Genomic DNA, 17,243 nt, shown 5'->3' on the forward strand with positions numbered 1-17,243 from the left:
TTACTTTATAAAGTTATATCAATAACCCAAATCATTTAAACAACAGCATATCTTACTTTTACTTTATAAGGTTAATCAACAGCATTGTATAAGGTGAGTATTGTTTATCATTTTAACAACAGCATATCTTACTTTTACTTTATAAGGTTAATCGACAGCATTGTATAAGGTGAGTATTGTTTAATATAACTACATTGTGGCACAAAGATAACTATATCCATTGGAAATTGTGGTGCATTTGTAATATTGTACAACCAAAATTGTTTAAGTTTTTTATTTTAAATAGTTCTGCAACATCTAGCCATGTCACGGAGCTTGTCCATTCTTTCTAGCAAACCATTTCAAAGCAAGTAGCTCCCTTCCAATTGAATTGTTCGTAATTTCTATGGATTCTGTTTATATTATTCACGATTGATGGCTGCACAAGCAAATGAGCAACATTCAGGTAATTTTTGTAGTTGTTTTTTTTGCAGTTTTTGAACCCTCTTGAAGTTTGTAGTGGATCCCAGGCAGATCCAGATTTGGATCTGTACCCAATCCATGGATCCACAGATCCACCCCAACAAGTGGAAGAATTCGGTAGCCTACCAGTTTACATCACCATCTCTGTTTGACCATTAGCTTGCAAGCTGGATGAGAGTCAATGTTTGTTGAATAGTCAGCCGTTTCACTATTGACATAGAATTTGATTTTTCATTGGATTTACCTCCTCCACATCTTGGTGGTTCAACATACCAATTTTTTTGCTTCTTTGGTGAAGCACTATCGCATTTTACCACTTAATCATCACCCTCCCTTAGGGTCTTCTTTTTTGCATTATATCTGATAATGTGTAATTTACCTGCTGTTTATTTTCTCTGATTTGTTGATTTCTACTTGTTTTGGTGGCAACTTATGTCACGTGGTTCGGGATCAAAATAAATTATGTTTGATTCAAATTCGGATTTTTCGATAAGGTTTGACCATAGTTTTTACAACTGGAACCGATGATCAACCTGGTCCACCTATCAAATCAGTTTTTGAACTAGAACCGGAAAAACCAGACTGGTCAGAACTCAACAAACTGTTCTTTTAAAAAAATACATGAAATAATTAATTTTTAATGAATAAAATTATTTTAAGTTTTAAAATCATGATTCCAAACCAATAGGGACAAAATATGCAAAATTTGCTCATCAATATACCATATAAAGGTGAATATATTAAAATGGCACATAGTGCAATACATATCAACAACAAAATACATAATCAATGATGCTCTAAATAACCTATAGAGTCCAAAAACAATGCTACAAGCTACGGGGCCACTAGCCTACTACAATTCTACATTATCAGTTAACAACATGATCAGTCCTCTCATCATGATCAGAAGTCATCAGCACTACGAGACATGGGATCATCAACAAGTGCTACATAAACATTATCTGGCTCAGAGTCCAACTCCTCAGACTCCTCTGCAACCTCAGTAGTAGTAGTAGCAGCAGCAGCAAAACTAGACCTAAGGAAAGCATGGTTTGGTTGAGCTGCATGACTAGTGCCTTCCATTGGTTGTTTGCTTTGCTTGATTCAGATTCTGGTCACAAAAACCATCGAACACTTTTTAATATTTGTCTTCAAAAGATTTACATCAAGTTTTCAGTTCCGATTGAAGGAGACTCTAACCCCCTGATTTACAGACTCCAACCTGTAGGACATGCAATGCCTTGTTTACCAACTGCAACTGGGAGGACGCTCCAACACCCTAGTTTACAAGCTCCAACTTTAAGGTGCTCCAACACCCTGTGTACCAGTTGCAACTGGACGAACGCTCCAATGCCCTGTGCAGGTTCCAACCTACCCTAGCACCACCCTGCCACCTTGAAGTGTTTTCAGTCTCCAACCTAAAGGAGACTCCACTCTCCTGCGTTACACCACCCAACCACCTTGATTAGCCAGCGAACCACGTTTCTCAATTTTCAGATTAGATCCACCTGTGCTCGATATCAATAGGAAATTGCGAAAAAAGGATCTGCAAAATTATTTTTGTCAATAAAATCTACCTCTGCTCCTATTTCTTCTACTGCCACTATTTCTGCCACTGCCAATATAGCTATCACTGCCAATATTGACACTGTCACTGTATGACAACCACTGTTGCCCTCGACACAAACACTGCAATGCTCACGAATGAATATGCATTAAGAAGTTCATGGAGCAGTTGCCCAAACCAACTGTGTCGAGTTATTTTTGACTTTATGGTACTGCACTGGTGCCGAACGATGTATCAATCAATTTGCTGCTGCAATACGCTGCTGGCACTGATGTCCAATGATGGCTCAGTCCTAGATGCCTTAGGTCAGATCTCTGACTTTCTTGCAACCTTCTCAAACTCTGCCCAAAGAGGCCTACTGGCATATGCCTTATAGCTACACCTTTGTTTTGGAGATATTCTGAAGCAAATGCAAAGAATGATGAAACAACTTGTGAAATGAAGCCCAGACTTGACAATGAACTGCTGTAGGATCCTTTTGCTAGAGCCTCCTTATTTTAGATAACTGTGAGCTAGAGAGATTCAGTGAATTGTACTATAAACTCTGACTACCATCCATGAACATTTAAAGCACTGCTGTCCTTATCACCAAACAAAAGAGACCATACTGCAACAAAGTTACAAACAAAGAGATCTGTTCTATGTCCACCTTGTGTAAATACCAACTCAGATTTATTATTAATCAATGTGTGTTAATTTTAGGCAACGATTGTATGTTCTATGCTTTAGAGCAATTTTACTTCAATTTCTTTATTATCCCAGTATCAATATTCAAATTAGCAATCACATCAACATGATAGTAAAATGCAGATAGAACATAAACATAAATAGTAGAAGACAAGCCAAGACAAGAGGACACAGGATGTGGCACCAACTATGGTCAAACCCCAATGTGGGGAAACCCTTGATCAAATCTTATTTTAGTCTTTAATAGTTCAGTAGAGAGAGTACAATTTACAAATCTGATAATTTATAACAGCAGCAAAAAAGCTCTAACTAGAAAAGTCAATGCTGGTCAATAGGGTAGATTTGACCCTCAGCAAATCAGTCAACTTCAGCCTCCAAACAGCAAGATAAAGCAACCCTCAAAACAATCTAATTCGGCCTAGTCAAAGTCTGGTCAAACAGCCCACCTGCGGTCAGCCCTAGCTGCAGTTAACATAGGTCAACACTTGGTCAACCTGTCTAGAAATTTGGTCTCCTGAAATTTCGGCATCCTGAAATTTCGCTCTCCTGAAATTTCGGTCGTGTGGAGAGAGAGAGGCCCAAAAATCTGTACCCAACCAATGAGGAGAGAGAGAGAAGTGCGAAGATGAGTGTGTCCAAATGAGGCTAAGTCACCTTTTATTTATATTCAACGTTGAGGATGAATAGACGTGATTGTTGGGCTTCTGAGCCTACATAAGTTTGTTGACCAACCTTGACAATTTGACCATAATCAAAATAAATTCATAACTCATTTGTACACATCTAAATTGGATGATCTTTATGACAATCCTACAACTCTCGGAGAAAGGAATCCAAGAAAAGTATCAGCTGTCATAAATAAGATGACCCATGTGCCCTAGTTGCTAATTTTAACACTCCCTCTCAACTAGGGAGAACTCCATCTGCTAATCCATCTGCCAGTCTGTACTATCTCTGCCATCAATGCACTTCTCTGCACTGATATGATCTGCTGAACTATGAAGACAAAGAAGTGATCGAGAATGTATCATACCATTCTCTATTGACCCGAAGTCAGTCCCAATCAAAGGAGAGTGTGTCATACCACTTCCACTGACCTGAAGTCAGTTCCAATCAAAAGAGATTGTCTCGTACCACTCTTACTGACCCGAAGTCGGTTCCAATCAAAAGAGAGTGTCTCATACCACTCTTACTGACCCGAAGTCAGTTCTAATTGATCCCAGATCAATATCGGTCATCCTAGCATAGGGAGTACGGTAGTACACGATGCGTCCATTGGTAGTACTATGGTCCCTATCTTGATTTCCCTACTCATTTGAGAGGTACTTCCCATGAGTCCCAGATTGCATGGGTAGGATGTCTCAGCAAGAGAAAGATGAACCACTCATCTTGCTTACATGTCTCCTAGGGGTATCACAGGGGAAGGCTGAACCACTCACCTTGTACACAACAAACCACTAGGGGAAGGCTGAACCACTCACCCTGTACATAGCGAACCACTAGGGGAACGCTAAACCACTCACCCTATGGTTGGTCACTGCTCCAAGCATTGTTCCACGGGGACGCGTCCCCTAGGGTCGGGTGCATGCACCCCTCGCACCCCATGCCCCCGGGACGTTTGGGGAAATGTTTCCCCACGTCCCCCTTTTGGGGAGACATAGGGAGATGCAGGGGGGGCATTTCCCTAGTGTGGGGGACGTGACTCCCTAAAAGGGGGACTCCTAGGCGTCCCCCCTCAAAATGAGCTATGTGTCCCCCCTTAAATTTGCTTGTAAATGATGATTTATGATAGGGGAAACCTAGTATTTGACCAAATTGCCCTACTAGTGCTATGCAATTCATGGTAAGGTTAATTTCTTAAAGTAAAAGTGATATTCTCCTTTATCTTTTATTTTCATATTTTTACTTAAATTCTTGACATTACCATGAAATGACTCAGGATGTTTGAGAGTGGTTCCGACCTCATTGGATTTCATATGGAGAAAGTAGAATTTTAGATCTTGCTCAAAATCCAGCAGACTTAACATTTTTTCAGGAATTCAAGATTCGATGGATTGCAATGTTTCCATTGCATTTTGTCATGTACAAGGGTATGAAATTAGTATTTAATCAAGAGCACCAAGCCCTCTGTGTACTTTAGAGTGACTTTTAGATTCACCACTCCATTGTTTTTGAGTTTTAGTTATATCAATTTACTACTCCAGTCTTTAGATTTCAGTATCTATTATAGTCTATTTTGCTTAGTACTAATTAGATTCTAGAATGATGAATGATTAATTTGAATTTTAATTCAATTTAGAATCTAGAATGATGAATAATGAATTTAGTTTTTAAATTAATGTAGATTCTAGAATGCTGACTAATGAATGATGAATATGGATCAAAGTATTTCATTACTGAATCTCGTGGTCTATGGTTGAATCATGTATATATTAGTAAGGATGATGAGTATGGATCAATGTATTTCATTATTTAATTCAAGTATGTATGTATCATTGTATTTATGCTTTCATTATTGAATATGAATTTGAAATATATATATATATATATATATATATATATATATATATTAAAAAAGAAAAAAAAATTATATACCTTGACGTCCACACGTCCCCCCTAAATTTCCCTAAAATTTGAGGGTACTCCCACACATCCCCCTTGTGCGTCTCCCCGCCCCCGCGTCTCCTCGTCCCGGAGTCTTGGCAGAACATTGGCTCCAAGAAGTACCCCAAGCCCCTCGGAGCTCCCAGAGCTCAATGTCCATCTCATATAGGACCCTCATAAGAGAGTCTCTCCACGACTTCAAGTCATTCTCGGAAGGCCAAGAAATTGACCTTCCCCAAGGGCTTTGTCAGAATATCGATGACTTGCTCATTAGTCTCAATGTGATGGAGCCTTATTGCTCCTCGTTGTACCATATATTGGATAAAATGGTACCTGATATCTATATGCTTGGAGTGATCATGAAACATGGGATTCTTTGATAATCGGATCCCACTTTGGTTATCGTAGAGGATCACAATGGTATCTAGCACATGTCCAAACAGCTCATTGAAGAGCTTCCTCAACCAAACAGCTTCACAGGAGGCCATACTAGCAACTATGTATTCGGCCTCAGCGGTGCTCAAGGCAACTGATTTCTGCTTCCTGCTCATATAGGGATATTGAAGCAGAACCCAAAGAAAAACAACATCTAGAAGTGCTCTTGCAGTCCACCAGAGTGCCAGCCCAATCAACATCAGAATAACCATGCAGTCTCACATCTCTGGCAGTGTATCTCAATCCATGAGTGATTGTGCCCCGAAGATATCTCAGAAGATTCTTGGCACCAATCCAATGTATATGATGAGGCTCAACCATATATTGGCTCAATGTGTTAACTGCAAAACATATCTCTGGATGGGATTTCACCAAGAACATCAGTGCTCCAATGAGTTGACGATACTCAAAAGCATTTCCCAATTCAAGTCTAGCAACACTACCACATAACTTCTTAAAGTTAAGTTCCATCGGAATAGTCATAGACTTGCAGTCCACCATCACAAATCTTTCCAATATCTTCACAACATATTTTCCTTGTGAGGAAAATTTCACCTGGATTTTGCCAAACCTCCAACCCTAGGAAATAGTGCATCAGTCCTAGATCCTTCATCTCAAATTTAGAAGCCAACTCCTTACAATTGTGAATGAGAGGGTTTGCACTTCCATAAGCTCCATGCTTGATTTTGTAGAGCCACTTAGAGGTGACAACCAATTTGTCCTGGGGTCTAGGGACCACATCCCAGACATCATTCTTCATAATTGACTCATATTCTTCATTCATAGCATCCTTCCATACTTGATGCTTCACGACTTCTTCAATTGATGAAGGCTCATTTTGAATGATAGTGCTCATGGCGGGCAAATATCCTTGATACCTGTTCGGCTTCTTGGTTTCACGGAAAGTCCCCCTTGGTGCAATGTGTCTCTCGGCATCTTCGAGAGTCTTCCTAAGCCATGAGGGTCTCCTTTTGGAGGAGGAGGATCAATAGGATCCATAGGTTCATCAACAACAGGCATTGTTTTGTCTTCTTTTGCACCCTGATTTCTGGTGTGAGCTTCTTTGTTCTTCCTTAGGATAGGAAGGTTGTTGATCTTCCTGAGGGCCATATCTTCGTTGAAGGTGACATCATGACTTATATCTTCGTCGAAGGTGACATCATGACTTATCTCAACTTCCTTTTGACCAGCCACATAAATTCTATATCCCTTAGAATTTTCACTATAGCCCACAAAGATTCCTTTCTTCCCAGATGCACCCAATTTGCTTCTTTTTTCTTTCGGCACATGAAAATATATGAGACTTCCAAAAATTCTAAAATGAGAGACATCGGGTTTCTTATCGGTGAACATTTCTTCGGGAGTCTTGGAGTCCAATGCTTGATGAGGGCATTAGTTTTGAACATACACGATGTTATTTGCAGCGTCAGCCCATAGGAACTTCGGAAGGCCTTGATCATGAAGCATGGCACAAACTGCTTCTACAATAGAGCGATTCTTCCTTTCAGCGACACCATTTTGCTTAGGAGTGTATGGAGTTGTAGTCTCCCTCTTAATGCCAGCTTCTCTACAATAATATTGGAATTCATTGGATTCGTACTCAGTTCCATTATCAGTCTTCAATATCTTGATTTTCTTCTCGGATTGATTTTTGATCAAGGCTTTGAAGTGTTGGAACCAGGTGAACACTTCATCCTTCTTCTTTAAGAAGTAGATCCAAGTCTTGCTAGAATAATCATCCATAAAGGTGAGATAATATAAGTATCCTACCAAAGAGTTTACGGGCATCATACCAGATTTGTCGGAGTGGATCAGTTAAAATATATCTATGGTCTTGCTATTACATGAGGGGAATGGTCCCCTTGTAAGTTTTCCTTCGACACATCACGGACATACACCTTTATGCTCTGCTTTGAACTCGGGCATACTTGTCACCATTTGTCTCACATCGGGTAGGGCCTTATAACGAAGATGGGCAAACCTCCGGTGCCATAGTTCAGATTGTAGAGATGTGTCACAAGACATGGCTCCCAATAGACTTCCTCCAACTTGATACAAAGTGTCAACCCTGAACCCAAGAGTAAAAGCATCTTTAAAATTTCTTTTCCAAACATGCACCTTTCCATCGATGAATGCCACCTTGAATCCTTTGTCCTCCATCGTTGAAATGGACACCAGGTTCTTCTTGAGATTAGGTACATTTAGTACTTCTTGCAAATGAATAGTGTTACCCTGATTCAATTGAAGGGTAACATTCCCTACTCCCTTCACGGGATAAGTGGCATTGTCTCCAAGGATGATCTCCAAGTTTGTCTCCTTTTCTACCAGATTAGAGAGGGCTACCTTGTATCTGGTGAAGTGCCTTGAGGCACCACTATCAATCAGCCAATTTCCCAAAGTGTCCGGAGGAGAGGCAATGGAGAGGGCCGATATAACATAGTACTCTTTTTGCTTATTGTTAACAACATTTGATTCTTCAGACCTAGAGTTCCTTGATTTCTTGGAGGGTCTACCATTTCCTTGATGTCTCACATTCCTTTTTCCTTTGCCATTGGACTTGCCATTCCTTTGATCATTGTTGTTGAAGTTGCCCCTAGAATGATTGTGATCATCATCATGCAATGTGTCCCTTCTATTTGGACACTCCCTTGCATAGTGGCTAAACTTATTGCAAACAAAGCACTTGCCCTCCAAGGGTGGTGAGAGTAAGTTTCCTGTCAGGAATGACTTCTCCAATCGAGAGTAGATCATTCTTGATCTCAGTAATCCTCAAGAAATAGGATTGAATATCCTCGTCCTCGCCCTTCTTAATATCCTTCAACTTATTCTTGAGAAAGAGAATTTGATTAGCATTACTAACCATGAACATGTCGACCAACCTGTTGTATATCTCCTTGGAGGTCTTCAATTCAGAGATATAGGCCACCAGATGCTTGACAATGGAATCCATGATATTCTTCTTCGCTTTGACTTCAACCTTATTGTACTTGGTCTTTGCAGCAGCTGGTGCATTTGAAGGAGGTTCAGGGATTTTAACCTACACATAGTCCATCACTTCTTTTTCTTCCAAGGTCAAATCAAGAGACATCTTCCATCCATGATAGTGAAATTTATTATGGAGTTTGTCTTCAGTCGGGAAGTAGGATGAGGAACCCATTGAACCTTTTGTCCTTGTCCAATTGTCTTTGGTGATTGCTTTTTCACTTTTGCTTGGGCTTTGTCTTCACCTCAGCTCCGATACCATGTTAATTTTAGGCAACAATGGAATGTTCTATGCTTCAGAGCAATTTTACTTCAATTTATTTATTAGCCCAGTATCAATATTCAAAGTAGCAATCACATCAACATGATAGTGAAATGCAGATAGAACATAAACATAAACAGTGGAAGACAAGCCAAGACAAGAGGACACAAGATGTGGCACCAGCTAGGGACAAACCCCAATGTGGGGAAACCCTTGATCAAATATTCTTTGTCTTCAATAATTCAACAGAGAGAGATAGTACAATTTACAAATTTGATAATTTATAACTGCAGCAAAAGAGCTCTAACTAGAAAAGTCAACGCTAGTCAACAGGGAAGATTTGACCCTCAACAAATCGGTCAACTTCAGCGTCCAAACAGCAAGATAAAACAGCCCTCAAAACAGTCAAATTCAGACCAGTCAAAGTTTGGTCAAACAGCCCACCTGTGGTCAGTCTTAGCTGCAGTCAATGTTGGTCAACACTTGGTCAAACTCCCCTGAAATTTCGGCCTCTTGAAATTTCACTCTCCTGAAATTTCGGATGTGTGGAGAGAGAGAGAGGCCTAGAAATCTGTATCCAATCAATGAGGAGAGAGAAAGAAGTGTGAAGATGAGTGTGTCCAAATTAGGCTAAGTCACCTTCTATTTATATGCAACGTTGAGGATGAATAGATGTGATTGTTGGGCTTCTGAGCCTACATAATTTCGCTGGCCGACCTTGACAATTTGACCATAATCAAAAAAAATTCATAACTTCATTTGTACATGTCAGAATCGGATGATATTTAGATCAGTCCTACACCTCTCGGAGAGAGGAATCCAAGAAAAATATCAGCTGTCATAAATAAGATGATCTATGTGGAGTTTGGCCGTAGTTGCCAATCTTAACAATGTGGTTATTGAGTTGAGTACTGCAATATTGCTTCTTGAACAATAGTGAAGTCAGCTTGGTATGGAACTGATAGGCATAGATATGGTGCTCAGAGGTAAGCCGTTATCCGACAAATCTGCAAGATGATGTCTTTGTTGTAGGCTTAAATACACTCGGAAATAATTCGCTTAGCCTTCAAAGGCCGAGGGATCTAATACTTCTTATTGTCCTGTAATGGAGCTTGGGATGAATGCCCTAGAGGGCCGAATCTCAGAAAACAAGACCTACATGATGTGATCAATGATTTTTCTTCTTCGCTGGCCTTGAGCCTCTCAAACACATAGAAAAGGATGCGCTAAGAGAGACGAAGTCCTGCCCAGACCATATGCCAAAAACAAAAATCCTTAAGGAGTCTTGCTGGTTTTCATTCTCCTTCACTAACCTTCTAGAGCACAGAACTTTTGCAAAGATTTCAAAGGGTGATGCCCTACTGAGGGCTGAATGCATTTGCTACAAGTAAAGCTCAAAAATGCGGTCTTTCTCCTGCAAAAGATTACCCAAACGAATCCCCAAACAACCAAAAACAAACCTAAAACCCTATTATCTGATCCGCCTTTGTCTCCACAGGGCCCAAATAGTTTTCAGAAGCTTGATCATAAGATATTTTCCATTGAAGTACATATTTTTGTGAAGAAGGCTAAATGAAGCCTTTAAATAGATGGCCTAGATATGAGAAAGGGCTTCCAAAGAGATGACCGTTGGAGGGATTTTAGGAAGGTATTCTCTTTCTTTTGATATTTAAATTATATTTAAGTTAAAGCCCAAAAGTAGGTCGTCCATCCTTTGGAGATGAGAATTTTACCCCTTTGTTTTTTTAAATAAAATCCAATGCCCGTCAAACCCTTTTTCAGATTTGACCTTTGACTTGGCCAATTAACCTTTGAGGTTTTTGCTTGATCTATAAGATTGGAACTCAACAAAAACTTTAAATCCCTGTCATGATTTGACCTTTTGACTTTTGGGGTTATTGTCCACAAGATGGGGGCATTGTCTTTAAACTAGAATCTCAAAATGTCTTTAAACTAGAATCTCAAAATCTGAGAAGGCCCTCATGGACTGCCATATACCACCGGAAGCAACTTGACGAGGAGAATCCAATGGCGAGGATCTCCAACACAAATTCAGTGATTTGCTTCTTCAAAAACCTTCAACAATTGCGGGGTATGTCCATCGTCTAGGGAATCAAAACCCTAGAGCTAGGGTTTCCAGCCATCCTTTCATTGGAGCTTCCAACTTGATGCAATCCAAACAAATATTAAGAGCGTTCATTAATGAATGTTGGCATCAGTGACAAGACTATTCAACAAAATAAAACACCTGTGATCATTAAAATTTATGTTTGTGGACTATGCTTCATTGTACTAGTCATATTTTAGTAGATTCTTCTCCTAACAAGGAACATGATAGACATCTTTGATTGTTACCTTCTTACCTCTTTAGCTGAAGTAGGACATTTCACTTTCCTCTAATCTTGTATTCTTTTCTGCTGCTGAACACAATGAGATCAGATGGTAATTTATCTTCTACAAAATCAGAATACTAATCAACACTATTGATAAAATGTATAGATGCCTCTGAGTCAATGTACCATTTATCCTTATTGCTCTTTGAATCCTTGTTTTTGGACATGATCACATATTAATTTATCGTCCCCTTCTGTTTAGCCACACTTGCATGTTTGTTACTGGACTGATCATCAGATCAATGCTCTTGATTGTGTTTTTCATATTACAACCGGTTTCTGCAAAATCTGTTTATATGCCCTACCTTGCCATAATAAAAACATTTAATAACTTTGATACATCTATTTGACCAAGAAGATTTATTTCCATCATTCTCTTCTCTCTGTTTGCGGCAAGTGCCACCTCAAAGACCTAAAAAAAATGCTCTTGGTTGTGCTTTTCATCTCACAACAGCTTCCTGCAATCTTTGCTTATATGTCTGAACTTGCCACATAAAACCATTTAATAATTTTTCTATATTTATCTGTGCTGGAAGATTTATTGTCATCATTCTCTTTTTGTTTGCTGCCTCTGTTTTAAAACTTTGCTGCAAGTGCCACCTCATAGGCCTCAATTCCACTGCTATTCTCAAACTACTTTTTCCATCTGTCTTGCTGCAAGAGCTTAGTGCTCACTGCTTATTTGTTCTGTAGTGAACTAGATCAATTTTTGCATTAGGGTTTCACAATGATGTGGGGTTTTAGGCAGAAACTTCTTAACATCCAACAATTATATTTGATGCAAACAATGTAGAGTGTCGAAAAAATACAGTAATGGGCAGAAAGAATAACTCAATTCAATATGCAGCAATTCATATAAATTGCAGAACTCAATCTTGACCAAACAATGTACGTGTAGATCAATCACAGTTCAGTAGTGTAAACTGGTTCGGACTCTCAGAGTTCACTTCAGAGTCAATCTTAATCGAATCCTATTAAACTAAGATCAAAACCAGAACCCTAAACAGAGTGACAGAAAGAATAACTCAATTCGATATGCAGCAATTCATATAAATCGCAAATCTCAAGCTTGACCAAACATTGTACACATAGATCAATCACAGTTCAGTAGTGTAAACTGGTTCGGACTCTCGAGTTCATTTCAGAGTCAATCTTAATTGAATCCTGTCAAACTGATATCAAAACCAGAACCGTAACAAGAGTTTGTAACCAACGTTGCAACAACTGTTTATTAAAAAAAATTGAAACTATTCTTTAGTCTCTCCTTTGCTCAAGGTCTGCTGCTAAAAATGCCACAATTTCCTTTCTGCCTTACATCAGCTACAGGGCCCTGAAGACTGTGTGAGCTTTTACAAGACTTAAGATTCATATGCTGATGTTCGTTTATGACATTTTTTGAATGGAACGACTCCAGCTCGAACGTCCTTTTCCGTATTAAATCACCAAATCTGCTGTAAACCTAGGGTTCCACAATAGCCGTAAAGAGATTGGATTTCAGCTTCAGAAGTTCGATGTGTAATCACAAAGCCACGCAGATCTGTTATAGGAAACCTGAACCCAATATGAAGCCACAGTCTTTATCTTTTCTTCCGAAATTGTGTCTATTTCAAATGATTAATTCTTCATTGTGCCAGAACATCAATCTATAATGAAAAACTCCGCTGCTTTGACGTAGAAAAGTGACCATACACAAAAATTCATTGTCGCTTAGATTGATAAAGGACAAAATAAAACCAAAGTCTCCACCGACTCCCTCACTGGTAATTCCGTCTATTCCGATGCTTGTACAGGGACCTGCGCTTGTTTTGTGGGACCGAATTCGTAAAATCTGCCTCGTCACTGTTTTTGTGGACACTCGTGTCACCTTGGACCTGTCTGTCACCGGATAACTATTCGAGCCACAATCGATCAACAAGTATGCTTTGACTTCAGTATGTGGACTGCATTGGATGATGCACGGATGGTTTGGGGCGCTGACCTGTTTTCCCAGCTGTGCATTTCAATGCCCGACAGATCTTGGAGTGTCTGAACCTGTGTCAATAGCTTAGAATAGGTGCTTTGCTTCCTTTATAATGGTCTTTGATATACTTCAGACCCCCTTGAACTAGCGTCAATTGTCCAACACAGGTGTTGTGCTTCTCTTGAGATAGTTCCTCGATTGGAACTTGCCCTCCTTCTAGATGATATTTGTATCAGAGCAAAGAGACTCACATGCCTTCCAATCAGTTGCTCCTGCAAGGAAATTAATACCAATAGAACCTTTGCTGCCTCGAAGGTATTCCTGTACCAAGATCAATACCACAAAAGTCACTGTCCAGATAGAAACCCTGTGCCCAAACAGAAAAAAAAATAAAATGGAAAGAAAGAGAGTTTATTGACTAGGGAGGAATATTTCACCACCGAAATTGATAGGGGAAGGGGTCTTCAAACCCTCAGAGCCCCGGCTCAAAAAACAGAGATAAATTGATCCACAATGATGCTCAAAATGAATTCACCCCTTATATTTATAGATTTCCTAGAGGGGTCTCTTCTTCCTAAATGATTGAGTAAACTTTACTCCAAACCCCAATTTTGGGTTTCTTTGCCCAGCTGCCCCAAAACTTGTCCAAACAGTGGGTATTTTGGGATTTTCCCCCTTCATCAATGACTATAGCGTACGGGGATTGATAGGCCACTTCGTGCCTTGGGCAATTAATTTCTCAGGTACATTACATGTTCAATTGCCAGAGCTTTATAAATACAGTTTATGGTGAAGATTTCAATACACTTTGCATAAGAATGACAATTTTTTTTCGAAGTTATAAACATCATATCTTCTTCCATTTTTCTTTCAACTGATTTCAGTTGATCTCTAATATCCTTGATCTTTAGCTTTTGATCTTGTAAGGAGTACACTTCTATTACAATTGAAAGTAATGTATCTTCAAGGAAGAAAGCTCTACTTTTGTCAAAGGTTTCATGCATGTCTCATAGATTCCCCCCCATGATAATGGCTTTATTACCATCTTGAACTTTGGGAAGCATCTCAATTGTTACAGGAGCTTGGTCAGCATCACAGCCTGTCGATTCTGTCCATCATACTCTGCTTGGACTTCAACATTGGTCTTACTCTGCACTTCTTTTCCCAGTACAAGTTTGTCCAAACCTTTGTTTTCAAATTTTCCATTATTTAAAATTTCGACCATTAAACTTCTTATTTCTGTCCAACATTATATGAGGTAAACTGGCCACTCTTCTTGGATTTGAATACACCATACTAGCCCCCGGGAGGCAGCTCAGTTGGCGATGTCCGTGCTATGAAGCATTATGTGAACTAGAGATCCAAGGTTGAAATCCCTCTGATTAACACGTCTGTGGAAGGGTTGTATGTAGGCACCTAGAGGTTATAGTGGTAGAAGTCGGAATTGTTCCAATGTCACGAAACTTGCTTAGTTGCCAATTCCTCTAGATACACCCAAAATAGTAATAATAATACACTGCACTAATTTGATCTCACCTCTACAACTCAACAATTTACAGTTATAGTTCTAAGTTCTAACTTCTTACCACTACACCAATTTCAAAGCAGAGCACATTCTAAACTGGACACTACGCCATTTTCAAAACAGAACACATTCTAATTAAAGACTTAAATAAATTTGTTTTTTCAAAACTGCCCGATGTATTTTCAATTTTGAAAAATAATATCTCAGATGCTGTAACCATCTGTAACTGGTACATAGAAAATAATCTTTCAAAATAAGACATTTAAAATTCACACGTATCTTCAATCAATAACCGGCGAATTAATTCATGTTGGATTGTTTTGTCAATTCTCAATTCTAGCTGCTGTCATTTGTCTGTTTTTGCAGGCATCTCTTTGAATTTCTCTTCAACTCCTATGATAGCTTGTCTTAAAAACAACGCTTTACTTTTGTTTTAATATCATCCGGGTTCTAGAGGCAGGTTACATGATGGCTCAGTCCTTTGACGGAAAACATCTTATGATTGGATGCTCCTTATCTCTGCACAAACCAATGGTGGCTTCCTTCTGTTCAATATGACATTTATGGGTGTGGCTTTCTCTCTCTGAGCGCCACTGTTGACAACTCCGTTTCTCGCCCTTGCAATATACCTATTTTGTGGGCTGCCCTTTCTCTGATCATCCAGTCTTTCTATTTGGTGGCTTCCTAAGAAAATTCATTTTAATATGAATGACAGGCTCCGCACTCTGGTATAATAAATCTCTTTGGATTTGGCTATCTTCAAGTCAGTCTGCAACTCATCTTTGACTTGGATTCAACTTGCCCTAATCGTCTGTGTCTCATTCTTAAGAGAAATCAAAATCGTCTGTCTGCTTGTGTGTGAGTAATATATCTCTTTCACTTGCTTCCCCGCTTCTTACCATACCATGTAAGTTTTACACACACAAGTGTGGACAGGAATACACATAGTCATGAAAGAGTGGATTCATTGATCATTAATAGATGGTGCAATAGCGCATTTCATGGTAGGGGAACATGTCAAGGCTCTAAACATGGCCATTACATTTAACATTGACAAGCTTAGGATTCTGCACACCTGCGTATTTCATAGCTATTATTTAAAACACGTGCCTTTAGCCTCTGCATTCATCCGTCTCACCGATGAGTATTAACATGCAATGGACTTAATATGAGAATGGTGCCAAAATATGTATTCTCCAAACTGTGTAGGAATCTCAACTTGTGTCTCTTTCTTAAGTAGATATTGCAACTAAGTGATAAGCACTTCTACATTTTAGTAGATATTGTAAATAAGAGAGAGAAAACTGCTAAAACTGTGTACCGATCGAATAAAAACTATAGCTAAGACCACCTATGTTCGTGTGTTTTTAATGATAAACATCTTGTTAAAAGATGGAGCATCTTCCTAATATGAACGGTACACTCTTTGAATAGGAAATAAAGAGTCACTCATGAATTTGGTCTTTATTGAATGCATCTGCTGCTTATTAGTTGCGTTCTGTTTTTTTTTATTATATATATATGAACACAACATTTGGAGATATGAGTTCTTCTTGATTTGCTCAGGTGGTTCCGGCAGAAGAAAAGGCCCCAGTTACTGATGGGTTACCAACTAAACATTAGCTTCATTATGGTGCCCGACATGCTGCTACGTGAATGGATTCAGGAAAATCTATGGAATTTGCTGTCCTGCGTTAGGCATATTCCTAGTGACAAAACTAAAAGAAGACTCCTCTTTAAATTTGAGACCACATTTTCTTAGTCATTTGTCTCCGTAATTTAATATTTTTTCCATGCTTCTGCATGCACACTGTTTATTTACGTTCATAAAGCCATAATTTTTCTTGCCAATTACGCTATTATAGTATTATGCATTATTATCAGGTTTGCCTTGTATGTCCGGTAAATTGTTTGCACTAAAATCTGAAGATAGCCTCTTCTGGCAGCGTTTTTTTTTTCAGTACGAAAAAAGCTTGATTGTATTTACTAGATAAAAGATATAAAATGCAGATTACATCTTGATTTAGCCTGATAAAGTGATATAACCAACCCAGTACAAAACTGTAGAGGAAGGAAAACAAGTCCTGATATGAGCTCTTCTGGCAGCGTTACTTCAGTTAAAGAGTTAGTTGTTGTGACTAAGGGCTTTTTGGTTGTAAGGCGAGAAATTTACTCGCTATTTACACTAGTAGAGAATTAAATTTAAGTAGCAATTGCACCGAGAGGTGCAAAGGAACGCCAAAATTCAACAGAATTCAAACACTTTTCCTGTCAGATCTTTTGAGAAAAAAACAACCGGATTCCGGCAATTTTCTGACATCCGGGCAAGTTTGCCGGCTCGGTAGCTCTCCCCACATCATTACTGC

The 17,243-nt window shown here is 39.1% G+C and overlaps 1 protein-coding gene across 1 annotated transcript in view; it reads left to right on the forward strand.

The window, feature by feature from the left end:
* The window catches only part of LOC149178854 (seryl-tRNA synthetase / serine-tRNA ligase), a 51,603-nt gene extending 34,843 nt beyond the window's left edge, over window positions 1-16,760 (forward strand). The window contains exon 10 of the mRNA XM_089420466.1: window positions 16,444-16,760. Coding sequence (XP_089276592.1) covers window positions 16,444-16,500 — 57 coding nt within the window. The 3' untranslated portion in view covers window positions 16,501-16,760. The remainder of the gene's footprint in view (window positions 1-16,443) is intronic.
* Window positions 16,761-17,243: the final 483 nt, after the last annotated feature.

Source organism: Pinus tabuliformis, chromosome 4_1, assembly GCF_031772625.1.
Source record: "Pinus tabuliformis cultivar Carrire ecotype Pingquan chromosome 4_1, CPIR1, whole genome shotgun sequence".
NCBI classification, from domain to species: Eukaryota; Viridiplantae; Streptophyta; class Pinopsida; order Pinales; family Pinaceae; genus Pinus; species Pinus tabuliformis.